The sequence below is a fragment of the Dromaius novaehollandiae genome, chromosome 29 (assembly GCF_036370855.1).
Source record: "Dromaius novaehollandiae isolate bDroNov1 chromosome 29, bDroNov1.hap1, whole genome shotgun sequence".
NCBI classification, from domain to species: domain Eukaryota; kingdom Metazoa; phylum Chordata; class Aves; order Casuariiformes; family Dromaiidae; genus Dromaius; species Dromaius novaehollandiae.
In genome coordinates, this window is record NC_088126.1 from 1,312,910 (window position 1) to 1,337,738 (window position 24,829).

General features: G+C 66.8%; 5 protein-coding genes across 9 annotated transcripts; all 5 read right to left on the minus strand.

The window, feature by feature from the left end:
* Window positions 1-635: 635 nt before the first annotated feature.
* LOC112993068 (atherin-like) lies at window positions 636-3,367 on the minus strand. Of its 2 annotated transcripts, XM_064498977.1 has the most exons (7): window positions 3,263-3,367; window positions 2,268-2,459; window positions 2,069-2,170; window positions 1,534-1,572; window positions 1,330-1,391; window positions 1,119-1,211; window positions 636-956 (listed from the first exon to the last, which is right to left on the minus strand). In XM_064498977.1, exons 1-7 carry the CDS (start codon window positions 3,318-3,320, stop codon window positions 918-920), a joined length of 585 nt encoding a protein of 194 aa, XP_064355047.1. In that variant the 5' UTR covers window positions 3,321-3,367; the 3' UTR covers window positions 636-917. The 2 variants fall into 2 exon arrangements, with proteins under 2 accessions (XP_064355047.1, XP_064355046.1); XM_064498976.1 differs by having other exon boundaries at window positions 636-1,211.
* Window positions 3,368-3,573: 206 nt separating this feature from the next.
* LOC112993055 (SLAM family member 5-like) lies at window positions 3,574-8,174 on the minus strand. 4 transcript variants are annotated; one of them, XR_010385388.1, is made up of 10 exons: window positions 7,702-8,174; window positions 6,181-6,483; window positions 5,802-6,059; window positions 5,660-5,686; window positions 5,281-5,382; window positions 5,102-5,146; window positions 4,728-4,780; window positions 4,518-4,628; window positions 3,803-4,437; window positions 3,574-3,743 (listed from the first exon to the last, which is right to left on the minus strand). XR_010385388.1 is itself a non-coding variant. In XM_064498972.1 (9 exons), the coding sequence occupies exons 2-9, from the start codon at window positions 6,383-6,385 to the stop codon at window positions 4,324-4,326; spliced, it is 915 nt and encodes a 304-aa protein (XP_064355042.1). In that variant the 5' UTR covers window positions 6,386-6,412; window positions 7,702-8,174; the 3' UTR covers window positions 3,574-4,323. The 4 variants fall into 4 exon arrangements, 3 of the variants coding, with proteins under 3 accessions (XP_064355042.1, XP_025972169.2, XP_025972168.2); XM_064498972.1 differs by having other exon boundaries at window positions 3,574-4,437; window positions 6,181-6,412; XM_026116384.2 differs by having other exon boundaries at window positions 3,574-4,437.
* A 1,232-nt stretch (window positions 8,175-9,406) lies between these two features.
* Window positions 9,407-14,774, minus strand: LOC112993058 (signaling lymphocytic activation molecule-like). The gene is made up of 7 exons (XM_064498803.1): window positions 14,707-14,774; window positions 11,926-12,252; window positions 11,298-11,573; window positions 10,381-10,479; window positions 9,818-9,897; window positions 9,569-9,733; window positions 9,407-9,463 (listed from the first exon to the last, which is right to left on the minus strand). Exons 1-7 carry the CDS (start codon window positions 14,753-14,755, stop codon window positions 9,407-9,409), a joined length of 1,053 nt encoding a protein of 350 aa, XP_064354873.1. The 5' UTR covers window positions 14,756-14,774.
* A 2,625-nt stretch (window positions 14,775-17,399) lies between these two features.
* On the minus strand, window positions 17,400-19,786 carry LOC112993064 (uncharacterized). The gene is made up of 4 exons (XM_026116393.2): window positions 19,602-19,786; window positions 19,043-19,357; window positions 18,706-18,960; window positions 17,400-18,463 (listed from the first exon to the last, which is right to left on the minus strand). Exons 1-4 carry the CDS (start codon window positions 19,717-19,719, stop codon window positions 18,375-18,377), a joined length of 777 nt encoding a protein of 258 aa, XP_025972178.2. The 5' UTR covers window positions 19,720-19,786; the 3' UTR covers window positions 17,400-18,374.
* Window positions 19,787-21,291: 1,505 nt separating this feature from the next.
* LOC112993059 (natural killer cell receptor 2B4-like) lies at window positions 21,292-24,351 on the minus strand. Its single transcript, XM_064498804.1, has 8 exons — window positions 24,276-24,351; window positions 23,736-24,047; window positions 23,385-23,657; window positions 23,008-23,112; window positions 22,701-22,774; window positions 22,542-22,604; window positions 22,390-22,455; window positions 21,292-22,169 (listed from the first exon to the last, which is right to left on the minus strand). Exons 1-8 carry the CDS (start codon window positions 24,349-24,351, stop codon window positions 22,020-22,022), a joined length of 1,119 nt encoding a protein of 372 aa, XP_064354874.1. The 3' UTR covers window positions 21,292-22,019.
* Between the last annotated feature and the right edge of the window lie 478 nt (window positions 24,352-24,829).

A 24,829-nucleotide genomic window follows, 5' to 3' on the forward strand; every position in this document is an offset into this window, starting at 1 on the left:
TGCTGGGTGCCGGGGAGGGAGCAGGGCGCAGGGCGGGGTGGTGCTGAGCTCGGTCGAGCGCAGCTGGCTCACTTCCCCGGCCCCATCTCGCTTCTCCATCGTCTCCGGCTGCGCAGGTCGCGCGGCGGCAGCCCTGGGTATTTTGAGCCTGCCGCAATGCTGGTTTCCAGCTCTTGGCACTTCCCCTCGCCCCCCCCTTGACCCGCGATGAGTTCAGCAGTCATCTGAGCAGCTCCGCCGGGTCATTTCAGTCCTGCGCGATTTTTCCCCCATGAGTAATCGAGCGGCAAAACAGACTTCCCACTCCGGGCCCCGCGTGGGCGCTTCGCCCGTCGAGGGGGCACAGCCGCCTGCCCCCGGGACGCGGCGCGGCGGGGAAAAACTGACTCCTCGGGGCCGAGCCGCCCCCTTGCTCGGCCCCCCCGGGCCGCGGTGGGCGCCGGGGCGAGCGCGGCAGCAGCCCTGGGTGCACGGCCTCCACCCCGCCGCAGCTCGCGGAGGAAGTGGCTGCTCACGGGAGGCCGATGTTGTTTCTCATCCTGTTTTCTGTTTCTCCCCGGGGCCCCTGCGGCGGGTGCCTGGGGCTGCTGCACCTTTCCCATCTTTCTCTCAGCCCGGAGAGAAAATCCAGGGGGTCTGGGGTGAAACGCTGCTTTATTGGCTTGACGGCGCATGTCACGCGCGCCCTGAGCCCCCGTCCTTGCGTGCACGGTAGTAAATGCACACGCACGGCCGTGCCACGTGCGGTCACGTCGTGCAGGGCCGTGTCACGCGCTGGGTCGTATCCTGCCAGGGGTTGCAAAGGGCGGAGGAGGCTGTGGGGCCGGGAGCATCCTCGCCGGGCCCCCCGTCGCCCCGCGGGGCGTTTCAGAGCTGCCGCTTTCTCCGGGGGCTTCGGCCGTGCTGGGAGCCGTCGGTCAGGGCTGGGGGCTGCTGGTGGCCGCGGGGGCAACGGGCTGCTCGGGTGCGAGGGGAGCAAGGTCAGCCCTGCCCCGCGACGGGGAGCGGGATGCCGCAGGGCACCGCTGCGTGCAGACACCCCCGGCACAGCCCTTTGGTCCCGCATTTTGCCCAAAACCACGCCGTGGGGCTGACGCGGCCGAGGAGGGTCGAAATACCTGGGACGGCTGCGGCGGGGGGGCGTCCGGCTCGCAGAAGACTGTTTCGGTCGGATCCCGGGGTGGGGGTTTCTCCGGCCCCTTCCGCTCCTCCTGCAGCGGACAGCAGCAGTTTAGGAGACGCGGCGCAGCCCCGACGCGCGTCCCCACCGCGCAGGGGCAGAGGAGGCGGCAGGATTTCGGCTGCGGCCCCTCCGTCGGCCGGACTCACCGCGGCAGGAGGGACGATCGGGGCCGTGTCGTGGACGGGGACGTCGGCTGCTTCTTCCAAATCTGCAATACGGCAACTTCGGATGTGAACAAAGGCACGAAAACCGGTGGAAGATGTCACAGCGAGATGCCGCCTGCACCCAAGCAGGCGTCGCCACCCAAATTGATGCCAAACAGGTCGTGGCAGGGTCAGACCCCGTCTTACCTGAGGAGTCACTGGCCAAGGCCACTTGGTTGCTGCTTTCTGCAAAACAGGGCACCACAGAGGTTGCATTAAAATAAATCGGGTTGGATGCGCTTCACAAAACCCCTGGCAGGTTCCTTCGGGGAAGCTGGTCGCGCGGGGGCCCTACGTGCCGGGAAGGTTTTGCTTTTGCTTTTGCTTCGCAGGAACCAGCGATGCCTTAAAGGCAGGGCCGTAACGAGGCCGGAGTCTCAGGTCATAGTAAAACAGAAAAGTCGTCATCCTGCGCCGCAGACCAAAGCGCGAGGGGAAGAGCAAACCCCCGACCGGAGGCTTGATGTGTTAAACTCCCGGAGTTTTTAAGTCAGAGCTGAGCAAGGGGAAAATCCTCGCCGTGAGCTAAACGGTAGCAGAAGGAGGTTTTGCCAGGGCCGGGCCAACCTCTCGCTTTGCAGAGCTCGCAGGTGGTGGAGGATGTGGGCTGGGTGCCGCTGCCGCCCTTCCCTGCACGGCCCCGTCGCAGCCAGCGCCGCGGAGGAGCCGCCCCGGCGCTCACCTTCCCCCTTGGTCCTCTTGTAGGTCAGGAACAGCACGAGCAGAGCAACGGCCACAAAGATGACGGGGGACCAGTACCGCACGGGAACGGCCGAGGCGCTTTCTGGAAGAGACGGGAGGTGTCGGTGGTGCAAACACCCCCGAGCCGAGGGGGCCCGGAGCGGCTGCCCGGGGCACGCCGGCGGCATTGGGGTACTCACGGCTCCTGTTCCCCGCGGCCCGCGGCGGCAGGGCGGAGGGGCTGGTGGCACCGTCCCACGCGGGGACCGACGTCCACGCCGCCGGCTCGCCCCCTTCCCCGGCGGTGGAGTTGGGGGCCCCCTCCGGCCCCGCGCCGCGGTCGGGCTGCTCGAGGCTTCGGCCGCCCTGGTCCTCTCCTACCAGCACGAGAGCTGGGAGCAAAGTTTGTTGATCCACGTCAGCATCGTCGGGGCCGCGCACTCAGCTGGGAGTGATGCAGGGCCACGTGCTCAGCCAGGAGCAATCTCGCCCTGCTTCGGCCTCGCCGGGTTTAAGCATGGGAGGAGCGGAGCAGCCTCCTCTTGCCCTTTGCTTTGCAGCACCCAGCCAAGCTGCCTCGCACCGGCTTCCTCTGCTTCTCCCCCAGCGCACAAGAAAACCACGCGTGAAGAAGGTGCTAGCGCTTTGCGGAGGCGGAGGAGCCGGCGAGGCCGCCGGGCTTGAAGCCAGCGCTGACTTGCAGCCGGGCTGAGGAGCCGGGGATGCCGCAGGATGGCCGGGCGCGCAGAGGAGCCCCGGCGAAGGATGGGGACTCGCTGCCGGCACGGGGCAAGCGCGCTCACAGCTCTTTGCCGGCATGCAGCGTGGTCCCGGCTGCGTCATGCCGAGCCGGACGTGGGGCAACAGCCGGCGGGGCCAGCGCAGACGGGCGCGTGGCAGTGGCGCAACAGCCCAGGGCTCGTGGGCCTTTGTCAGAGGCGCCCGCAGCGGAGCCGCCGGTGCCCCCGGCGCGAGCATCCCTCGTGCAAGCATCCCCGGCGCGCGTCCTGCACCGAGCCCCGCGCGCTGCCGGGAGCAGGAGCGTGCCAGCCCGGCCCATGGCACCTCCCCGCTGCAACGCCGGCGCCCGGACGTGCCACCTCCTCCCTCCTCCGCCGCCGGCCGGGCTCAGCCCGCAGGAGGCCCGAGCCCGCTGCCATCCGCCAGGGCCCCGCGCCTCCACGCCGCCGCTCACCGGCCCCGGAGCACAGCACCGCCAGGCAGATCCAGCCGCCGCCGCCGCGGGGGTCCATGCTCCTGCTGGCGCCCGCCGCGGCGCAGCTGCGCTCGCAACGCCTTCCTTCCCCTTTCTGCCCGGCCAACGGCTTCCTCCGCGCTGGGAGGCGGTGGCCCCGCGATCAATGGCTGTGGACGGCGCCAGGCTGGGGCCTAAGCCCCGTCCTCGCCGCGGGGCCGAGGAGCCCCCGCCGGCCCTTTCCCAGCTCCCGCGCTGCCTCCCGCCGCAGCCCCCATCCCACCGGGCCGGTTACAAAGGTTTTGGATGGCTCCGCTGTTAAAATACCCGTTGAGGTATATCTTTTAATCAATGACTTTGAGAAAGCATAAAAACAGTCTTTCCTTGACATACCATGAAAATGCAGAGACCAAGCAAATCGCTCCCGCGGTTTGCCAGGAACAAGCCCTTTGCACCGAGGAACCGGTGGGCAGCAACGGAGCTCGGCCGCCCGGCGCCTCGGTGCGGCAGCCGTTCCCGGAGGGCTCGCCCGCGTCCGACACGGAGCAAGCCCCGGGTTCAGCCCTGGATGATTTACTGTCTCCCCAGACGAGACACAGAGCGGGGGGATCGGGCGTCCGTCCGGCGGCAGCTATCGCCCCGGCCAGCGCTCGAGGCTGTCGCTGCGGCACGACCCGGGCACCGCTCGCGGGAGAGGTCCGTGAGAAAGCTGCCCACACCCAGTGCTACGCTATTTTACTCCTTCATATACCAATTTCGCATGCACTAACGCTGCTCGTGCAACTGCAGACGCGGGAGGAGGGGAGGAGACCCGCACCGGCCGCGGCGCTGCCGTCCCGCAGCTGCCCGCGCGCCGGTCTGCAGCGTCCGCCCCGCACTGCTGCGGGGTGGTCAAGCGGGTCTGCAAAAAGCTTCCTGTCTCTGCCAGGAGCAGGGTGGAGGTCTCGCTGCCGCCGCCGGCTCGTTGCACGTCCCTCGGTCCACACAGGGGGGATGCAAAAAGGAGCCTGGGTGCCGGGTCCCGGAGCTGCGTCTGCACGCGCTGGCGTCCCGCTGCCAGCTCAGAGCAGGCCCATGGAGCTGCCCGGGGCCGTCACCGTGCTCGCCGTCGCGTAGAGGCTTTTCACGCCCTGCTCCGGGACGCCGTTGCAGATCTTCTCGTCGTCCGTCTGCAGCTGCGGAGAGACGGCGGCGTCGGGGCGCGTCGCAGCGTCACTGCCCCGCCGGGGCGGGCGGGCGGGGGGCACCGACTCACCTGTGCCGTGGCCTGCACCGTGGAGTAGATGGTTTTGGAGGTTTCTCCATCAGCCGCCGGCGTCGTCTTGGCATCAGTTTTCTCCGCGCTGGGGAAATTCTGCGCGTGATCCTGCCGGGGTTTGGGAGAGCGGCGTCGGGCGAGGGCTGCTCACGCCGCCGAGCGCCTGCAAAGCGCCCCGGGGAGCGAGCGCTGGGCTCGGGGACTCACCTGCCACAGGTGGCCCACCCGGGCGTACACCGTCACGCACTCGGGCTCGGCGCCTGCGGGGAGCAAAAGGCGTGCTTAAATCCCTACGAGGTGCTCGGAGCCGTCGCAATCCCGCTCGTTTGCATCGCGGCGCCAGCCCCGAGAGCGGCAGCAGCGCGGAGGGGGCGCGTGAGCTGCTCCCCGTCATCCCGGCCTGGGGTTTTCCCAAATCCCGCCTTGCTCGGAGGCGCTCGGGGCCGCGTGAGCTCGGCCCGGCCATAGGCACGGTGCGACTGGATGATTTTCCTGCTGACCTTAAATGAGAGCAACCTGTTCCCAGCCCGCTGCAAAAGCGGGAGGGGGGGAAACCGCCCCGGAGACCCCCGAAATCCTACCTGCGGCGGCCGCGTCGCCCGCGGGCGGAGTGAAGATCCGTCTGGCTGCGGGAGGAAGGACACGGAGCTCCGTCAGCGGCCGGAGCAAGCGGCGCCTCCCGGGAAACGGGGAGGGGGGAGAAGCGGGGAAGAGGCATCCGGCACCGCGGAGCCGCTCGCGGGTGACGGCGCTCGCTCACCTTTGGCGCTGCAGAAGATCCAGCCGATCCCCAGCGCGGAGAAGAGCACGGCGCTGATCACCGCCACGACGATGATCACCGTCCGGCTGCCAGGGGAGATTTCTTAAAAGCCAAAGAGAAAGAAGCCTAGTGATGACGGGAACGGTCCTGGCGTCCCGAAACACAGCGGTGCCTCTTCCCGGCGTCGGAGCAGCGGGAAAGGGGCACGTCTTTGCTCCGAAGCCCCGCCAAGCCCTGCCCGCACCACAGCAGCCCTTGCACCGCCGTAGCACGCGGGACGGCAGCACCGCACAAGGACGAGCGGCTTTGCAGACGCAGCCACCACCCCAGCTCCCCGCGCCGTGGCTTTGCACCGCGAGCCGGGCTGCGCGGGTCTCACCGGTGGCGGGAGCTTGGGTCGCGTTTTCTGGCGGCGCGGGAAAACCGGCGCGGCGTGGGGAGAGAACAAGGAGAAGGGAGAGAGGTGAGCGCTTCCCGCGGGGAAACGTTTTCCCGGGACGGCCGGCGCGCCGAGGTGCTACCTGCGCAGGCGGCCGCGGGCTCCACGGTGACGTTGCTGCTGCTCACGGGGTTTCGGGCCGTGCAGGTGACGGGCAGCTCCGGGCCCGGCGGCAGCTCGAGGAGCGGCGCGGTGACGGTGAGCGGCGGCTCCCCGCCGGTGCTCCAGCGGTAGGAGACGTTGGCGGCCGGGGCCGGCGCGGCGCAGCGCAGCACGTAGCGGCAGGCGGCAGCGGAGCAGTTGTGCGAGACGCAGGTCACCGCCGGCGGCGGCAGCTCCGCTGCGGGAAGGGGGAGAAGGTGTGAAACCGGGGACTGCAAAACCCTCCCGCATCGAGGCTTGACGTGAAGAAGTGATGGAAAAAAAAAAAAAAAAGAGAAAAGACGAGAAAAAACGCTCACGGTACACGTGCAGGTTGAAGAGAAACTTTGTGCTGTCGGAGATCTGAGCCATGTAGGTGCCGGCGTCTCCCATGGCCAGCCGCGAGATGGTGACCGCAGTGCCGTTGTCGGGGAAGGACAGGTGACTCCCCCTCTTTTCATCAAAAAAAACGATGCTGGGAGGGTTTCCGAGCTTGACGGTCGCTATCAGGTCGTTTTGGACCATCCAGGCCACGTGTGTTCCTGGGGGGCTCTGAAGGCGAAAGGTGACGGACTTGCCCACGGCCCCGTTCACCTCCGTGGCTGCGCCGTGCCCGGAGCACGCTGGGGACAGAAGTGAGAGTGCGATGCTCTTCCCGCGGCCGGAAACCCCCGTTGCCAGCGCGGGAGCGAGACCCGGGCGGCAGCACCCAAAGCCGCCTTCCCGGTCCAGCTCTTCCCCTTGGTAACGCTGCTCGTTCCCGTCCTGGCCCGCACGTGCTCTCCGCGGCCCGGGGAGGGGGCTCCGTCACTGCCCGCCCCAGCTGAGACCTTGGGGGTTGTGACACGAGTGAGCCCCGGGCCAGACCCTTCCCAGCTCTCCAGGGGCACTGGAATGAGCCGGTATGGTGCCACCCGCTCTGGTTGCGAGACGCTGGCTTTGGCCGCCGGAGAGGCGGTTTCTCTTCTTCCTTGGAAGCGAAAGTGCGCCGAGCCCCGCCGCCCCCGGGACGCCCACGCGCCGCGGCCGGGCCGAGGCAACGAGCCCCGAGGTGCGAAGCCGCGGTGCAGCGGGGAGGTCGCAGCGGCGCCGGCGGGCGAGAGCATCCGCTCCGTCAGCCGGGCGAGCGGCCGAGGCGGCGCGAGGACCCCCTATCTCCCGCTGCAGCCCGAGGGGAGGAAAAGGCTGCGGGGAGATAAACTCCCGCGGGCCGATGGGCTCGGACGCTGCTGCTCAAAGCAGATTCTGCAGCAGGGGCTGCGGCACAGCAGAGCCCTGCTCGGGGCGGCCAGGAGGAGGAGGAGGAGGAGGAGGAAGGCAGCGCTGGGGGTTTGCTGCCGCACGTTTTCTCTGGGCTCAGAACTGAAAGCAAAGCCGCTATTTCGAGCCCAGCTGCCACGACTGCAGCCCGGGGCGGGCGGCGCGGTGCTGCAAGCTGCGGAGGCACCGGGGCCGGCGCGGGCGAAGCCGGGTGGCCGAGCGCCGCCCACGGAGTCACCGGACTCGCAGGAGGAGGTGGAAAGGCACGAGGTTTTTCCCCTGGGACGTCCCTCGGTGTTACTCCCATCCCTTTGCCAGCGCTAGACTCGTGTTTACACGACCCTCAGGGCGGCCCAAAAGCAGGCAAAAAGCACCGTGGGTTTCAGGACCCTCCGCGCCCCGCAGCAGCGCCCCGAGGTCCAGCGGTGCCGGGAACCACGCGGCCCCGGAGGAGCCGCCGAGCCGCGAGCGAGAGCCGAGCGCGGCGGCCCGGGCGCATCCGGGCGGCAAAAGGCGGCCGACGGCTGGAGCCGCCCCGCGGAGCGGCACCCGATCCCGGCCGAGCCGGTGCCCGCACTCACCCGCGCGGTGCAGCAAGACGGCGCAGAGCAGGAACCAGCAGCCTCCCATCTGCGCGCCGCCGGCGGGCCCCGCCGCCTCCCCGTGCCGCCTGCAGCGCTGTGGCCGGGGACGGAAGTTCCTCCGCTGCTTTCCACTTGCCCCTTGGGGGTGGAGATACGCGAGGGGTTTTTTTTGGTTGTTTAATGCAGTATTTTTTACTGTTGCGGCGATGATGGCGGCTCCGGGTCGAGCGACGGCACCTGCTTTGGGAGGGAGCGGGAAGGAAAAGCGAGGCAATGCCGGTCGGCGCGCGTTCCCGCTCGTATCTCCCGCGCTGGTTGAGTAATGCCTTTGGCGGGCAGAGGGATGTGCCCAACGCATGGGCGGCACCCGGACCGCGGCCCCCGCGCTGGGCAGGGGACCTGCCGGGGAAAGCGGCCGGGGAGCAGGGTGCTCCCGCAGCACCACCCTGCCGCGCTTGCACGAGGCGCGGCGAGACCAGACCTGTCCATCCCGCCGGGCCGCTCGCGCCCGGGAACGCCCCGGCGGCAGGGAGGCCGTAACCGGTGCTTTTTTGCCCCAAAAGCTCACGCCCAGCCGGAGCATCACTGAGAGGGGGCCACTTGCTTACCTGGGATTCACGCGGGGAAGCGGCCCGAGCCCGGTGGAGGAGCAGCGCGGGAGCCCGCGCCCGGCCCTGTCGCAGCAAGGGCGAGCGGTGGCCGCGGCAATCACAGCTTTGCACTATTTCAGGAGCGCAGCCGCGCTGGGGGGAAGTGGCACCCCAGCTGACACAGTTTTCCAGGCAAGCAGCTCAGCTGATTTTCATTAGTAACAAAAGGAGGAAGCGAAGGACAAGCAAAAGCCCTGATTCCCCTTTCCCCTTCCCCGAAGAGCCCCGGGAGTCTCCTGCTCCAAACAGCTCCCCACCAAGGCCGGGGGACCCCGATGTCCCCGCTGCCCCTGAGCACCAGCCCGCTGCAGCGCCCGGCGTGAGCCCGGGGCACCCGGGGAGAAGCTCCTGCACCGACCTCTCCGAGAGAGATTTTTTTTTTTAACTACACGTTTATTTTCTGTTCCCTGAGCTGCTGCATGGGAGCTTAGACCTGAGACGAGTTACGTGGGGATGATCCAAGAGCGGGAGTCTGAAACCGCTTGCAGCCCCGGTGCCTCCTGCGTCCCGGCACCAGGGAGGTCCCGGCCGTGGGAGCGCGCTGCCTCCCGGGCCCTTTCGCCAACGTGCATCAGTCCGGCGGAGGGTCCCCGCTCCCGCGAGGCGGCAGCAGGGGGGGAACGCGCTGCCGCGGGGCTGCTCCTGCCGCGGTGCAGCCCGGGAACCTGCTCGTCCTGCAGCTCGCTGCAGCGCGGAGCTCGGCAGACGGGTCCCTCTTGCTCCCTGCTGCGGTGGCAGCCGCGGCCTTCGGCGTGCCGCGCGCTGCCGCGGGCTCCCTCTAGCGCGGCCGGGGCCGCGGCTCCTCTCGGCGCATCCTCTCCCGCCGGCAGCGGCCCCGGGAGGCGTCGCATCTTGCTTCGTTCCACCCCTCGCTTTGCCGAGCCTTAATTCGGGGGCCGTCGCCTGCAGCCGTCGGGGCTCGGCGCGGCCCGGGGGGTCTTGTCCCGGCTCCCTGGGGTCCCCCGCGGCCGGGGGGGCGGCAGCGTGCAGCGGCGAGGGCCGGGGCGGCTGGGGCTGTCGTGCGCGGCTGGGGCTGTCGCGCGCGGCCGGGCTCACGGCTTGGGCGCCGTCACCGTGGTGTAGACCGTGGTGGGGCCGTCCTCGGGGGTCTGCGGCGGAGAGCGAGCGGTGAGGGGCGCCGGGACCCCGCTGGGAGCCGCGGGGGGGTTTTGCAAAGGGAGAACGCGCGCGGTGGGAAAAGCGCCGGCCCTCACCTGCGGGCGGGGAGGGGGTCGCGGCGGGGCGGGTGGCTCCGGCCGGGGGCCGCGTGCCGGGCGCTGCTCCCGCGCCGGGTCCGGCGGCAGCCCGGTGGCGGCAGCGTAGATGGTGGTGCAGGCCGGGCGCTCGGCGGCGGGGGGCCCGCGGGGGCCTTTCGGCTTCTGCGGGGAGAGCGGAGGGTGAGCGGGGGGGCACAGCCGGGACCCCGCACCCCGTCCCCCCGCGCCGGGCGCCGCCGCGCTCACCTCCGCCCGCTGCACCTGGGAGTAGATGGTGTGCACGGCACCGTCCTCGGCGAGCGGCGCCCGCTCCTGCTTCGCGCCTGCTGCAAGCAGGGAGGAGGTGACAAAATTAATGCCACGGGGGGATTTTAATTAATTTAAAATTAATGTCTTGGGGAGGAGGGGATGGTGCAGCAGCAGAGCCCAGTGCTGGTGCTTTGCAAGCCGGGCTGCCCGGGTGCCATGGGACGGCACGGGCATCCCCGGCCTGGAGCCGCTGCACCGCTATCGTCTCGCGGAGCATCTCCGCACTGGGGGGAGAAGTGCATGGACTTCTCGCTAATCCTCATTTTTGCAACTTGGGCGTTGCAAAGGGAAGGGGGGGGGAGCACGGGCCAGCATGGGCCGACGGCTCCGGCATGCAGGGAGAGGAGCCTCCCGCGTTGGGGCTGGCATCACCCGGTTTCTCGCGCAACCCTTGCAGTACGGTCACGGACCGGGCGCTTGCCGCGGCGGCTCCGTCTCACCTCGCCCCGTTTGCTCCCACCTTGGGCTCCCGTGCCCGGGGGGCCGCGGGGGGCACTCACCTGCGCGCAGCGCCGTGCACCCGGCCGCCAGGGCCCCCGCCGCCACCACCGGCACCACCAGCACCAGCACCAGGTGCCCCGTCCGCAGCCCGGCACCGCCTGCGGGAAGGGGCAGAGAGGAGCCGCTGAGCCGCCCGAAAACGCCCGCTCCGCCTCGGCGCCGCCTTCGCCGGCCGGTTGCGGCAGAGCCGGAAGCAACGGGCAGGAAACGCTTTTCTCGAGCGCTTGCCATAATTGCTGCCATCAGCAAAAAAAAAGCCGCCGGGGGGCCAGAAACAGCCCAAAATAGTGTCACCGGCTGCTCTGCGGAGCCCGTGGGGAGGCAGCCCCGGTGCACGGCGCCTTGCTGATGCATCAGAGTTTAACCGTGCGAACGAGCCCCCGGCTTCGTCGGGAGCTGGTGGGATGCATCGCATCCGCCCGGGCCAGCTGCAAAAATGGGGTGAAAAACAAAAAAAACCCGCAGTGCTGGCGGGTGGGTGGGTTTGAGGGAAACGCGGGCAGCCCACCGCTCCCCGGGGAGGGGGCAGACGCCCCTCCGTCCAGCCCCGGCGAAAGTCCCCGCATCACGCGGGCGGCACCAGAAAGCCCCCGCAAGCCCGAGCGCGATTCTCGCCCCTGGAGCCTCCGAAGGGGAAGTTGCCACCGAGGTTTTGGTTTTTCAATCCTCCGGAGATGCGACCACGCACGAGTCTCATGTTTAAAACGAGCGCGGGGCGCCGGGGCGCAGCGAGGGCAGCGGGGCTGCCTTACGGGAAGGCTCAGGGCCGCTTTTCCTGCTAAACCCTCCTTTGAGCAATGCAAAAAAACCACCCACCCCAAACCCCGCAGAATTAAGCATTGCCGCAGGGGCGCGATGCCAGGCCGGGGGGCGCGAGCCCGGTCCGCCCGCCGCCCGCCCCTTCCCGGGGACTCACCCTGGGGCTCGCGGCCGCACTCGGAGGCGTTGAAGGCCACGGCGCGGCGGCTCACGGGGTTGGCGGCGGTGCAGGTGCAGGAGCAGGCCAGGCTGGCGTTGCGCGGGCTGTAGGAGAGGTGCAGGACGCTGCCGTTGCGGGCGCAGAGGCGCGAGGCGCCCGCCCAGCTGTAGGACACCCGGTCGCCCCGCTCCGCCGTGCAGTTGAGGGTCACGGTGAGGCTGTCGTTGGCCTCCGTCCCGCCGAGCACCTGGATGCGGGGCGCCGACACCGGCTCTGCGGAGAGGGATGGAGGTGCCGGGGCTCGTTTCCGGGGAAGGACGCTGCCTCGTCCCCTGCCCCGTGAATCCCACCGGCCTCTTGCAGCTCCCCGAGAAATGGAGGGGAGCTGGTCCAGCCCCAATCCCGCTCCTGTCGCAGCATCCCTCAGTGGCATCAGGAGCATGGAGAGGGATGGGACCTGCATGGGCCCAGGAGCCCCGGGAGGTGCCCAGCGGCCCAGGGACATGGCTCAGCTCATGGGCTGCAAGAGGCTGCCAGTCTCACCGCAGCCCGGTGGGAAGGAGACGGGCAGGGACCTGCCCCGCAGCCCCGGCAAGGGCAGCGCGGTCCCATCACCATTTCTCACCATATACTTCCAGCTGTATCTGCCAGACTTTCTCCTCCCGCTCCTTGCTGACGATGTACTCGTAGAGCTGCCTGTCCTGCCTGCTGGTGTTGAGGATCTCCAGGGAGAAGTTGGCCTGGTGGAAGCGGGTCTGCTCCTGCATGTAGTTGATGTAGTTGCCGTCCGAGTACTTGAGCAGCACCTGCTTGCTGTGCGGGTCCTCCGTGTCCCGCTTCCACACTGCCGCGCCGAAGCGCGCCGTCAGCTCCTGGAATGGCGGGGGGATGCGCAGGAACGTCGCCTTCCCCAGGGTGCCCAGCACCGTCTCCCGCGCCCCGCGGCTCGCGCCTAGGAGGAGAGCCGAGACACGGGCTGCGGGCGGCCGTGCTGGGCCCAGCCACCGCACCGCTCGCTCCGCCGCGGGACGAGCCAGGATGGCGCCTGACTCACCCCGGCGACCTGCAGATTAGGGACTTCTTGGTTTCTGTGAGATAACACCCTCCAGCTGGGTTTTTGTTTTTTTTTCCATTTCCTATCAGTTTATCTAAGCACATTTTTAACCTGTCTGGAGCCCTCGGTACCCACTGCACCCTGTGTCAGCAGTTTCCAAGCGCTGGGTGAAGCAGCAGGTTGCTCGGCCCGTCCGGGTGCTGCCATCCGACCTCCCTTGGTTGCCCCCCTTGGTTGCCCCCCGGGCACCCGCCGTCCGCCCGCAGGTGCCACCACCCCCCCGTCCCCAGAGCCGGGAGCGACGGCAGCGCCCCGATGCCGCGGTTCTCCGTGGGGACACGGCTTGCGGACAGCGGGACGAGCCCAGGGATCCGGGGCCAAGAAGCGGACGGGAAACGCTGCCCTCTGCTCTTCCTCTCCCCGCTGAAGGAAGCGGCCTTCATTTGCATGAACGAGGTTCTTCAAAACAGGCAGTGAGCACCGTAACGAAGAGCATCCACCAGCCCCGGAGGAGAAACACCAGCTAACCCTGCAGTGCTGCGTCTGGAGAAACCTTCTGGAGGACTTTTCTTCTGGACGTTGCAAAAAAAATCCGGCCTTTTGGAGGTGGGCTCAGAGGTCTGGGCCCTGCAAGGTTGCATGAGGATGAGGAGCTCCCCAAGGCATTTCTTGACGGTCGCAGAAAGCGCATTTAATAAGAGGAGGTTTAGCATCGTCAGGGATGGTGGGGCAGGAGGCTTCATACCCCGGAGCACCCCGGCCACCCGCCTTTCCTCAAGAGCGCGCTGGGAGGTCACAGCACCGAGGGTGCCCCCATCACACTTCGTCTTTGCCTACGAGCTGGTGATTCATGTTTCCCCGGGCTCCCGGGTACCTGGCGTTTGTTTTTGTAGGAAACGGGGCGGTGGGAGATGGCAGCTCATCGCTGCTCACCGCCGGTGGCAGGCAGAGGGTGGAAGGTCCCTTGCCCTTGTCACCGCTGTTTCCTACGAATCTTCTTTCCAAGGGCTTGCCCCAGAAAAGGGAGGGGAAAGACAGATGTGCCCACAAAAACAGGCCTGAAGAGGCCTGGATAAGCCCAGAGTCTGCCCCTCCTGCAGTCGTTCCAGTAAAAACCACAAAAACGGCTTTCCTCACCCGCTGTCCCCAGGGCACGACGCAGACTCGATTCTTTTTGTTATTCCCATCGCGGTGCAAAACCCAGCCAGGTCCCAGCTCTCCTCGTCGCTGACATTTTGATGGCGTGGAAAAGCCACGGCCGGCCACTGCCCTTCTGCGCGCTCCCGTTTCCCGTAAGCCCGGTGCCGAGCTGGATGCTTTTCCCCAGTATTTTCTCACGGCTGCAGAGCACGGCGCTTCCGACGCGCAGTGATTCAGCTCCCGACAATCACCGATGGAAAAGCCCTTTTTGCATCACGGTAGAAAACCCCTCTGGCCCAGCACAGAGCAGTTCCCAGCACAGGCAGCATCTTCTCTCCGGGACGGCAGGTCGGGTGCACCGGCACCGCGGGTCGGAGGAAGGTCCCGCGGCCCAAAATCCAGCACGGGGGAGCAGAGGGGAGCAAGCGGCACCAGCCTGAGCCTGCAGCAGCCCAGGTATTGCGTGAGCGGGACTTTCGGCGTGCGAGAGGGAGAGAAAACCCCGAGGGGGATTTTAAGAGTAGGTATTCTAGTAATAGCGAGGCAGCAGAGCTGCGGGAGAAATTCCAGCTCGGTGGAGGCCACTGCCTTCCCGGCGGAGCCCCGGCGGCTCCCACACGCGCCGGCTCCGCGGCTGGGCTGTGAGTATTTGGGGAGATTTTTGGCAGCCCGGTTGTAGGAGCCACCTTGGCTGCAGGATGCTGCCAGGGCTATTTTTTTCTTAGCATGTTTTACAAGTTAGAAAACAAGCATCGCCTCAGTACCCGTTTCCTTCTGTTCTTACGTACGCTTCATGGCTGTGGTACCATCTCCCCGTCCCGGCACCTTCTGATCTGCAACTGCAGCAGCCGGGGCCATCTGCCAGGCAGCCTTCCTCTTAAACACCCCCAGCACAGCTGGTGCTAAATTATTTCTTCAATGCTATTAATATCCCATTAAAGCACATTGTAAAATGCTTCCTTACGGCAAGTACACCTTGCCCCTCGTCATCTTCGCCCGTCCATTATCTTCTGCTCTCTTCTCAGCCCGCCAGCGCGTTAGAGACGCTACGCACACAGCTTAAAGCTGAGCCATTTATCTTCCGCATGAATATTTATACTCAACCCGTCTGCCCACCCCTCTAAAGCAAATATATCTCTAAACGCCGGTGAGAAACGGAGGTCTCGACATGGACGATCCCCCGCGCAAAGCCCCACCGGAGCGCGCACGTACCCCAGACGCAGAAGGAGCTCAGCAGCCAGAGGCAGGTGCCGCGGTCCATGCCGGTCCAGCGCGCCCCTCCCGCACTGCCGCCGGCGCGCGCCCCGGCCGCGTTATAGGCCCAGGTGTACTCAAATCAGAGGCGCCGTCACCGGCCATGTGTTTCCTGTTTTTGGCTGAGTGATTTTCTTCTTATTCTCAAACGGAAAGTATTCAAAGCAGAGGCACCGCCACCGAACGCCTTGCGGGAGAGCGCTCGAGACCTGCGCAAGGAAGCGCAGCACCGGCTTATAGCTGCCGCCGGAGCCCCGTCATCCTGCCACGGGTCCCTAACCAGACGCCCAAATACGAGAAGTGACCGGCAGGGAAATTATTTCGAGTACGGTAACAGCTTCCCCAGGCCGAGCGGGGCCGCGGAGCGGGGTTCCCCCGGAGCGGGCAGAGGTGGGCGTCCCGCCCTGCCGTGCCGCGCCGAGCCGCTGCTCCGGGCCCCCGCAGCCAGCTGCGTCCTGCCGGCCCCGGAGGGACCGTGCTCCTGGAGAAGCAATCCCGCTCCGGGGCAGCACGGAGCTTCCCCCGCTCCCCAAGTGGGATTTGCCCATTTCCTAGAGGATCAGCCCCAAGGAGGAGATGCAAAAGGGGCGTTTACCTTTGCAAACCCACCGGGGAGGGAGGAAGGGCGAATCCTCCTCTTCGGGCTGAGCGCTCAGGGCAGCGACCTGGACTGCGATTTGCTTTTGCTCCCGGGACATTTGATGCCACCCCAGGGCTGGCCGAGCCCCAGGTCGCTGTGCAGCACCGAGCGTCGGGCCGGGGGGCCGCGGCACCCCACCACGCCGTCCCCGCTCGGCCCAGGGCAAAGGATGGGGAAAGCGGGGAAAACACCGCCCGCTCGTTCCGCTGCTGGAAAGGGGCAAGGGGAGCGGGTTGTTTTTGTGCTTTTAGTGGAATGAATTATTCATCTGCGGTGTCGCTCGGCCCCCTTTCCGCACAGGCGTTTTAAAAGAGGAGAAATACTTTTTTCCTATTGCTGCTTCAGGTTTTTGGTACTTTTGCTGTACTGGTTTCCAGAGGAAAGCAGGGGCGAAGGCATGAAGTGGGAACTCTTCCACTCTTTTAAAGCGAACCAAACCAACCTTCATGCCATAATGAAATAAAAGGTGAACCTAATATCCCACGGTTTATAACAGAGCCAATTTCTGCCAGTTCCATAAAAACAAGTTTTGCAGGCAATAAATTATTTCTAATGAGGCAAAAGAGGGTTACGTCTAAAGCCCAGCTAGAGCATTTGGTGCCCCCTAGCATCTCCATGGGCCATTTCTTCCCACTTAGAAAGCATCGAGTTAAGAAAACAGGACATTTCCCGGTGACTCAACAGCCCTCTTTGTGCACAGAGGGGAAGGACTTCATAGAAGGCGTAAGAAAGGAAGGATGAGTAAGATGCAGACGAGTGGGAGGCTGCTCCTTCCTTGTAATACTGCGGCTTCGCTTCAGCTGGGAGGGGACCGAGGCTGCAACCCACCTGTGCGAGTCCCTGCCCAGGACCCTGGAGCAACCCGTCAGCCAGGTAACGAGGGGCTTCGACCTGCAGCCCGGCTGAAACCGCGTCCGTGGGGCGTTTTGCAGAGCAGCGAGCTGCCCAGGCAGAAATCCAGTCCTAAAAACGGGCCGACCGCAAACCGAGCGCCCCAGTCCCAGAAGGGCAGAGGAGCCCGGGCTGGTGCTGCGTCCGCGGGGACGCCGACACCGGGGTCGCACCTTGCCTGGCCGCCCGGAGACAAAGTATTCAACAAGCAAAAGCAGCAAGAAAAACCTTCCAGGAAGCATCTGGGAGCCTGAAGGGGAGAAAAAAAGAGAACTAATAGGTACTCATAGAAAAACACCTTTTAACTAAAAAAAAAAAAAAAAAAAAGAAAAAAGAAAAATCCCAGACATAATCGCTTGCCCCCTTAGACCTCAAGCCAGCTCAGGCCGAAGTCTCCTGGCTGAGGAAGGTGATGGAGAGCCCTGGGAGCCTTCACCCCACGGGGACACCCGGCTCTTCCTTCGGCTGCTCTGCCCGCCCAGGGCTTTGTCCACACGGGAAAGGACCAAGAGCAGCGCAAATATTTTCAGGGGGAATTTCTGCGAAACGCATACATTGGTGCTAAAGCCAACACCGGCCCAGCAGGCTGCCGGTGCCGCGCGCGAGCCGTGGCACGCCGGGAATTACCCCGAGCCGCTCATTAAGCCGGGAGCTGGAGCGACTCGCGCTCGTTACGGATGTTCAAACGCGCCAGCGAGTCCCTGCTGCCCCTTTGATGAGTCCGGCCGTGGGAGTCTGTGCGCAGAGGTGGCTCTGGGAAGCGACGCCTCGCGGATTTAAAGGCGAGGAGAGCCCGATTCTCTCCTTTCGCGGGCTGGTTTTGCCGCAGCATCCCGCGGCGGCCGGTCGCCCCGCTCCATCCTCGCGGAGCTGGAGAGCGTCTCCATCACCATGAGACGCGTCCTCCTGCCCCGACGGAGGGGATGAGAAAGGCCTGCGGCACCGGGCTTCGCGCCAGGAGCCGGGTCCGGCTGCAGGAACGGCCGTGGGAGGGCTCCCGGCTCCTGCGCGGCTCCTCCCGGCCGGGTCCGAGCGCCCCGCATCGCCCTCCCGGTCCCCCGAGCGCCCGGCTGCTGTGCAGAGCCAGGAGGACTCAGAACAGACACCTGAAAACACAGCGTTTAAGGTGACAGTGAATAATTTAATGCACTTGTTTCTGAAGGCAGGAAACGTACTTGCGCCGCCGGAGCCTCCTTTTTGGTAAACCTCAGCTCAGCCTCCCGGGGATGCTCCGGTGCTCCAGGCCCGGACGTCGCGCAGCACCTCACGCTCGCCCGCGGTCTTGGGGACCCCAGGACAGGCCAAAACCGTTTCCAGCTTCTCGGGGCATGATGCACTTCGGGGAAAACACGGCTGCCCCGACCCTGTGCTGCTGCGCTGTGCCTTGGTACCGGAAAAGGCATCGGCACCCCGTCGGCTCCGGGATGCCCGGGAATACCCCACGCTCCAGGGCAGCCGCTGGTGTCAGAGTGTCCCGAGAAAGGTCCATGCGGGCGGTGCCCAGAGGTACGAGAGGAGGTTTCACCCCCAGACGTGCTGCGGGGGCGATGGCAGCACCAGCACCCGCTCAGACACCCCCAGCCACGCTGCTCCGAGACGGGAACATCCCGGACTCTGAGACGGGAACATCCCGGACCTCGGGACTGTAAACACGATCTACGCTGCTAGAGTTCTCAAAGCACCACGGTGAGAAGTGAGGTGAACCCGAGATGCTTTTTCTGTTTTTCCCCTGACCTGCAGAAGTCAGTCTCTGATTACAGCTAGGCATCGAGGGGCCAGGAGGGGAAACTGAGGCACGGAGCTTCGCCGGAGGCGCCAGCAGGGCTGGGAGTGGAGCGTGGGCCGGGGGCCAACACAGTGCTTACGAGTGCAGGAGAGCCTGGACCCGTGGGGAGCAGCGGGCGGTGGGTGAGATGCTTTTCAGCGCAACTCCCGCGGATGCCTTCCCCCCCCCCGCCCCACCGCGGCAGTGACGGCATCCACGGCACCGGGAAACCACAGCTCTGCCAGTTCGGAGGCCTCATCCGGGGACGGGGGGGGGGCGTCAGCGACGGGAGGTGACGAGATAAGAAAAGCTGGTGGCAGCAGCGCATCCTTAAGCCAGGAGGAAGAGGAGGAGCAGGAGGAAGGCCAGAGTCATCAGCACCTCGGTCTTCTGGGTGGTGGAGGCGGCGGAGCGCTCGGCTGCAAGGAGACCCGGGCACCCGTGAGCGCGGGAAGAGGCAATTCCCGGCTCTCCGTCCCCCTCCGACGCTCGGCTGCGCCCACCACCCCACGGCATCCCCCCCTCCGGGAAGGGACCGACCGCCCCAAAGCCCAGCGATGTCCCTGAGCGCAGCCGGCCACGTGGGGACCCGCCGTCCCCCCCGACGCAGCTCCCAGACCCCCAAAGCGGTGAGCGCGGAGGGACCCTTTGCGGCCGGTACCTTCCCAGGAGCAGGGGTAGCGGTACGTCAGCGAGGCGCTGCTGGTGGAGACGGCGTTCCTGACCCTGCACGTGTAATTCTCCACGCCAGGGACGAAGGCGACCGTCAGCCTGGCGCTGCCAGACACCGGCAGCTGCTGGGGCGGCAGCCACTCGTACACCACGTCCTCGAGGGCCACGGAGCAGGTCAAAGTGGCCTCGCAGTGCTCGGCGCTCGCCCTCACCTCCGCTCGCACCGTGGGCTTCGGCACCCGCTCTGCGAGAGGCGTCGCGGCGTCACTCCCTCCATCCATCCGCCTGTCCGTCCCTCCATCCGCCCGTCCCCCCGCCCCGCTCACCGTGCACTGCCAGGCGGACGCTCTCCGTGCGCTCCTTGCCGGCCTCGTCCTCCTGGTAGAGCCAGTACGTGCCGCTGTCGCTTTTCCGCAGGTGGCGGATGCAGAGGGTGTTGTTGGCGGAGAGCTCCAGCCGCTCGTGGAAGGCGGGGTCGGGGTAGGTGGGCGGCTGCTGCCACAGCCGCACCGCGATCTTGCGGGAGTTCTCGTAGCGCCAGTAGATTTGGTGGTAGGGGGCCGGGTCCGGCAGCCCGGGCTGCAGGTACGCCGTGCCGTCCACGGCCCCGGCCACCATGGACTGCCCGTCCTGCGCCGCGGCTGCCGGGAGCACAGCGCCCATCACGGCGGCCCCGGCAAGCACCGCGCCGGTGCCCCGAGCCGAGCCACCTCCCTCCGTTTGCCGCTCTCCATCCTCACCCCGCCGGCGGCTTTGCCACTCTCCATCCTCACCCCGCCGGCGGCTTTGCCTGGGGAAGGGCAGCCGCCGCGGCCCCCGGATCCGGGCAGCGCCCCAGCACCCGCCCCAGGGCGCCGCGGCCCCCCCTCGCCCCGGCCGTCCTACCTTGCCGCAAGAGGAAGAGAAGCACCGTTGCAAGACCCGCCATCATCCTCGCTCGGCCTCCGCGCCCAAGAAGCCGGGGCGGCGAGTCCCCTCGCCCGGCTGCTGGTGGGGGTCCCATGAGCCGTCAGCTCCCGCTGCCGCCGCCGCGCAGGCCACGCGCCCGGCTCTCCCCGCCGCGCAAGGCACCCCGGTGCTTCCTCATTTGCAGCCGGAAGCGTGGCGTGATGCCGGTCACGGGCTGCCGACACAGCAGCGCCGTTGCCACGCCGCGGCCGGGCTGCGCGGGGGTCCCGGCCCCCCTGCGTGAAGCGTCCCCGCACCCGGCGTTGAGGCTCGCCCCCTCATCGCTGCTGCATGCAACCCACCCTGCAAACTCGGGTGCAAACGGCACCGAGCCGATGCTCGTGGCCCCGAGCGGCTCGTTCGTCCCACCCCCGTGGCCCCGGCTCAGATGCCCTCGGTGCAGGTGAGCAGGAGGGATGATCTGGTTCTTTGACAGCCACCTGCACCGTTCGCCCCTGCTCACCGGGGCCCTGCAGGTGGGCTCCGGCTCTGCTCCGGCCCCACGGCCGCTGCCTCCACCAGCCGGGCTCCTGACACCGGCCCTGCTCCGAGGAAGCAGCCGGGGAGGCCTGTGCTCAACCCTCCGTGCTGGCCCCAAGCGCAGTGCAAATGCTTGAGATGAGGCGTTTGCATTACGGCCAAATCCCTTCCCAAAGGAAGGTGTTTCGGGGGCTCTGCTCAGTGCCGAGCGATGCACGCGGCGTCGCATGGGTGCACTGAGCTCGGCGGGGAGCAGCCGCGTCCCCCTGTGCTTCCCGGGGCCGCGCGAGGGGGGCGAGCGGAGGCTGCCGCCGGCGCCTACTGGGCCCTGACCCGCTTTATCCCAGCCCCGAGCCCTTCGCGTCTGCCCCGGCGGAGACACTTTTACACACGTGCCATTGCACAAGTGCTGGTGCAAGGCCGGATCCGGCCATGCAGTGGTGCTGAGCACCCACGTGCTGGCAGAGTCAGCCCAGCGCAGGATGATACCGTGGAGACGGGAAAGCCAACTGCTGCCTCAGCACTAGCAGCCAGGCAGCTCCGAGGCAGCTCGTTAGCACCAATTACCATGCGGGATGGAGCCCGGCGCGCCGACAGGTGCTCCGACTCCGTGGATGCTTCCTCCTCGCTGCGACCACGGGCACCGGCGTTTCAGAGCCGTTGCTGCGGCAGGAGGCAGAGATCTGCCCCCTGCTCCCAGCGCCCGTTTGGAGACGGCAGCCGCAGCCCGCGGGTGCGACGGTCACCGCATCCCCAGGGTGATTTTATTCCCTGGGCTGCGATCCACGCCATGCCGTTAGTGGTCCCAATTAACACAGCTCTGGTGGGACCTCTGCCCACCCCAGGCTTGCTTTTGTTAGAGAAATGCAGAGTAACTTCAGCAGGAAGGGACATCTCGGTGACTCTGGGCACCCCACCAAGCAGGGCCACGTCCCGGCCACGGGATCAGCAGCGACCCAGTTTTTCACCCTTGGACAACTCGTCCCTCCCCACCTACGAGGCTGCAGCTCTGCAGCCAAGCCGACTCGCGCAGGAGCCCCCGCGCCCTTCACCGGAGTCTCCTGAGCTCCCGATAAAGCAGCTCGCGCTCCCTCCCGGGCACCTTTCAGGCTATAGAGTCCGTGAAACAAGCGCCACAGCCACCTCATGCACTTGAGCTTGTATTCGCACCTAAAACTAAACCCCCAAAGTGCGTTGAACCTATCAAGACCTGGAGGGAAAAAAATATATATAACAGATCACCCTCATGCTAGACACGTGTATCACACGCATTTCAAAGCCATCTTCTCCGGTGGGAGGTCCTGGTCGCCGGGTCTCTTCTCCATCCCCTGAAGGAAGCCTCCAAGGTGCAGCTGGGCTTTGCAGCCTTTGGGAAAACCTGGTTGGTGACATTTCCGTCCCCCTCGGAGGCGGTGAGCCCCCACGGAAAGCTCTGCCCGGGGCAGCCACGGGGCACTGGTGGCCTCTCCGGGCATTTGCTCCGGGAGCAGAGGCACGTAAAGAGAAGAGGACCTTGCCGAAGCGACGGAGGCAGCTAGGAGAGGCGGTGGCCCGCAGGAGCCGGAGGCGAGGTCTGCGGTGGAGCCCGCCAGTGCCTCGAAGCCTCCGCAGGCTGCAAGAAAACCGGTGGTTTTGAGCGCATCTGCAAGGGGCTCGTGGTGCTTTGGGTCCCCCCTTCGAGGCTGTTGGCATTTCCAGCCCCTCATCCTGCAGGCAACGGGCCCACCAGGCTGCGAGGGGCTTTTCTCCGCAGAAATTTAAGGAAAACATGCCTGTCAGCACAGAGCCAGGTGTGAAACGAGGAGGGCAGATTCCTGCCTTGGAAGTGAAACCAGGAGAGCAGGATGCTCCAAGGCACACGAGCGGCACCCAGGATCAACGGCAAGGAGACGTTAGCTCCCGGGGCGGGCGAGGCTTGGGGCCGTCCCGGGCGCCCAGGGACCGAGGCCCCACTGGGTCCGTTACCTCGACGTAGGCGGTGGAGATCAGAGACGGTTCGATCCTCATCCTCTTGGCAGAGGGGGACTGCAAAGCAGAGCGAGAAGATGCCTTTAGAGAGGCTCCAGCTTGCCCACCACTGCAAAGGTTTCTACAGCTAGGCTGTAAATCCGTCCTGGAGGGCTTCACGGGAGCATCCGAGGAGCCTGCTGAGCACCTACGTCCTACAGACACAGAGGGAACCAAGGTTTCCATGCCCGGGCAAAGGGCAGACCCGGCCCCGGGAGTCGGGGCAAGAGGAACTCACCCTCTTGCTGACCTGCACGGTGGAGTAGATGGTGTGGCTCTCGGGCTCCCGAGGGCAGCTGGGCCCCTGGCACGGGGAAAGTTGGGACATTAAAAGCTCAGCCGCGGCCCCACGGCGCGGCCCCGCCACGCAGGAGCTCGCTCCGCCCTTACCGGCGTGGTGTGGACCATGGCGTAGATGGTGTTTCCAATGCTGGCGGCCTCGCTGCTCCCATTCTGCGGGGAGAAAACAGCCCCCAGCTTGGTTAAGGGATCCAGCTTGGGGGGAAGGACATTTCGGGATGGCACGGGGAAGGGGCGCCCGGCACTCACGCGGTTGCGGCTGCTCCAGGCATTGCCCACCTCCGCATAGATGGTCAGCGGCTGCTCGGCGTTTCCCGTGGGACCTTAGGCAACCGGAGCGGTGTTTTAGGGGCTTCGGACCGTGGGGGTTCGGCCCTCGGGAAGCCCGTGAGCAGAGCGAGCCGGATGGGAAGAGCAATCCCTGCGGCAGCTTGGATGCTCTGCGTTATCCCGCGCCAGCCCGGAGGGGAGGAGCGGCCCCGGGGCCGGCACCGAGGCATGAGCGGAGGCGACGGTGACGGCCCACGGCCTGGACGAGCGCCCGGCAGCGCCTTACCTGGCCTCCTGCGGCACCTCCAGGCGAGGACAAGGGCTACGGAGACGGCCAGCAGCAGCCCCAGGGCCGCGGCCAGCGTCCACCACAGCTCGACGGGGAAAAACCCTGGGGAGAAGCGAGGGCAGAAGAACGGGGTGACCTTCGAGATGGGGCAGAGCCCCTTCAAACGCACGTTCTCCATCGCTCTGCCCCAAAATACAACCAGAGCAGAAGGGACCTGGCTGGCAACCCTAAAACGCCAGCAGCAGGGCTCGGGCAAGGGACTGGCTCCCCGGGCACCCATGGGCAGGGAAAACCCTTCCGCCAGGACGCCGGGGCCCCGAGGACGCCCGGCTCTGGCGGCGCTCGCACCGTCCCCCCGCGCCACAGCAAGTCACCTGGGGGGCTGCACAGCGCCGAGACGTCGGTGCTGGCCGCGGCCCAGCTCACGGCGTTGCTGGCGTTGCAGAGGTAGACGGTGCCGTTGGCGCCCTCGGGGAGCTGCAGCCACAGGGAGCGACGGTGGCCCAGGGCTTCGGGGGCCGCCCCGGCCCACAGCCAGCTGTAGGTGACGTTGCCGGCGCAGGGGACGGCGCAGGTCAGCGAGAGGTTGCACCAGCCGTGCTCGCGGTGCACCACGCGTGCCTCCAGCACCGGCTGGCAGACGGGCGCTGCAAGGACGGCGGCGGTGAGCGGGGCCGGGGGGCTGCACGGTGGCAGTGGGGCGCTGACCCCCCCCGGCTACTCACCCAGCACCGACACGCAGAAGCGCCTGCAAAACTCGAAGTTCGACGCGTTCACGAAGTGCACGGAGTAGACGCCGCTGTCGGCCTTGGAGACGGGGCTGATGCGCAGGGAGAGCGTCCCCCGCTCGAAGGCGACCCGCCGGCTAAATCGGCTCTTGGGGGGCTGCTTAACGTCCCTGGCGCTGGCCGTCAGGATGCGGAACTGCTCCCTGGTGTCCAGCCTCACCCGCCAGTCGATGCTTTCCCAGAGCAGCGGCGGCTTCTCCGGCACCAGCCGTAGCACCGCGCCGACCGCCACTGCCACGTCCTCGCACCCTGCGCGTTTACAGAGGGCAGGAGCAAGAGCTGAGCAGGGGGAGCAGGGACCGGCCGCGTCGCTCCGGGACGGGGGACTTGCAACGGCGCGGGAACGGGCTCCAGCTTCCCATGCAGCACCCTCCCTGGCTGGTCTCGTGCCCCGTGCTCTGCCCGCTCGTTGCACGGCTGCATGTGCAATATCATGCGCTGCCCAGCGCGGGGGGGTTGCAGACCCCACAGCAATACGGTCAGTGGCTCCTTTGGGCCCCTGCTCCCTCCCTGCCCGGGCAGCAGAGGCACCTTTGCCCGCTGGACCCTTCATGGTGCCGAGAAGCCACACCGCACCGAGCCTCCCCCCCTTCTTTTCACACCAGCCCCGGATGTCAAGGGCTCTGGCAGAGCCGCGATAAAAAGCCCTTAAAATAAACAAACACGAGCAGCCGCCGGGGCCGGGTGCAGGCGGCCCTGCGGCTTTTCCCGCGTACGCACGGCTCCGAGCGAGCGATGCCGCCGGGCTGGTGCTGCCTCCCCTGCAAAGCTGCAGCCGCCGGGAGCTGAGCCGGGGCGTCGCATGGGGGGGAGGAGAGCCCGGAGCAGGGCTCCCCCGGCAGCGAGGGGCTGCCCCCTCCCCAGGCGCCGGTTATCAGCTCCCGGCCCTGACGGCTCGCACCTGGGGCCGATCCCCATCCCACGCGGCTCCTTCCCATCACTCCCGGCACCAAGCTGCCCTGGTGCAAGAGGCACTGTAAGTGCAGCTCCGGGGCTGCTCAGTGCTGTGAGATGGTATCAAGGCACCTTAA

Bases quoted from the DNA above. Each gene is read 5' to 3' on its own strand.
- LOC112993068 (XM_064498976.1), bottom strand. From the start codon at position 3,320: ATGGACCCCCGCGGCGGCGGCGGCTGGATCTGCCTGGCGGTGCTGTGC. The intron at 2,171-2,267 runs GTGAGTACCCCA...CGTCTCTTCCAG, and splicing joins GGCCGCGGGGAACAGGAGCC to AAAGCGCCTCGGCCGTTCCC. The intron at 1,392-1,533 runs GTAAGACGGGGT...GCCGTATTGCAG, and splicing joins CTTGGCCAGTGACTCCTCAG to ATTTGGAAGAAGCAGCCGAC.
- LOC112993055 (XM_026116384.2), bottom strand. From the start codon at position 8,062: ATGCGTTGGGCACATCCCTCTGCCCGCCAAAGGCATTACTCAACCAGC. The intron at 6,060-6,180 runs GTGAGCGTTTTT...CCCTTCCCGCAG, and splicing joins CTTCAACCTGCACGTGTACC to CGGAGCTGCCGCCGCCGGCG. The intron at 4,438-4,517 runs GTGAGTCGGTGC...GTCTCTCCGCAG, and splicing joins CGGTGCAGGCCACGGCACAG to CTGCAGACGGACGACGAGAA.
- LOC112993058 (XM_064498803.1), bottom strand. From the start codon at position 14,755: ATGGACCGCGGCACCTGCCTCTGGCTGCTGAGCTCCTTCTGCGTCTGG. The intron at 12,253-14,706 runs GTACGTGCGCGC...CTCTCCTCCTAG, and splicing joins GAGCTCCTTCTGCGTCTGGG to GCGCGAGCCGCGGGGCGCGG. The intron at 9,734-9,817 runs GTGAGCGCGGCG...CTCTCCCCGCAG, and splicing joins CCCAGGTGCAGCGGGCGGAG to AAGCCGAAAGGCCCCCGCGG.
- LOC112993064 (XM_026116393.2), bottom strand. From the start codon at position 19,719: ATGGGACCCCCACCAGCAGCCGGGCGAGGGGACTCGCCGCCCCGGCTT. The intron at 19,358-19,601 runs GTAGGACGGCCG...TGCTCCCGGCAG, and splicing joins TCTCTTCCTCTTGCGGCAAG to CCGCGGCGCAGGACGGGCAG. The intron at 18,464-18,705 runs GTACCGGCCGCA...GTCTCCTTGCAG, and splicing joins CTACCCCTGCTCCTGGGAAG to CCGAGCGCTCCGCCGCCTCC.
- LOC112993059 (XM_064498804.1), bottom strand. From the start codon at position 24,351: ATGAAGGGTCCAGCGGGCAAAGGTGCCTCTGCTGCCCGGGCAGGGAGG. The intron at 23,658-23,735 runs GTGAGTAGCCGG...CCGTCCTTGCAG, and splicing joins CTTCTGCGTGTCGGTGCTGG to CGCCCGTCTGCCAGCCGGTG. The intron at 23,113-23,384 runs GTGACTTGCTGT...GCTTCTCCCCAG, and splicing joins GGCGCTGTGCAGCCCCCCAG to GGTTTTTCCCCGTCGAGCTG.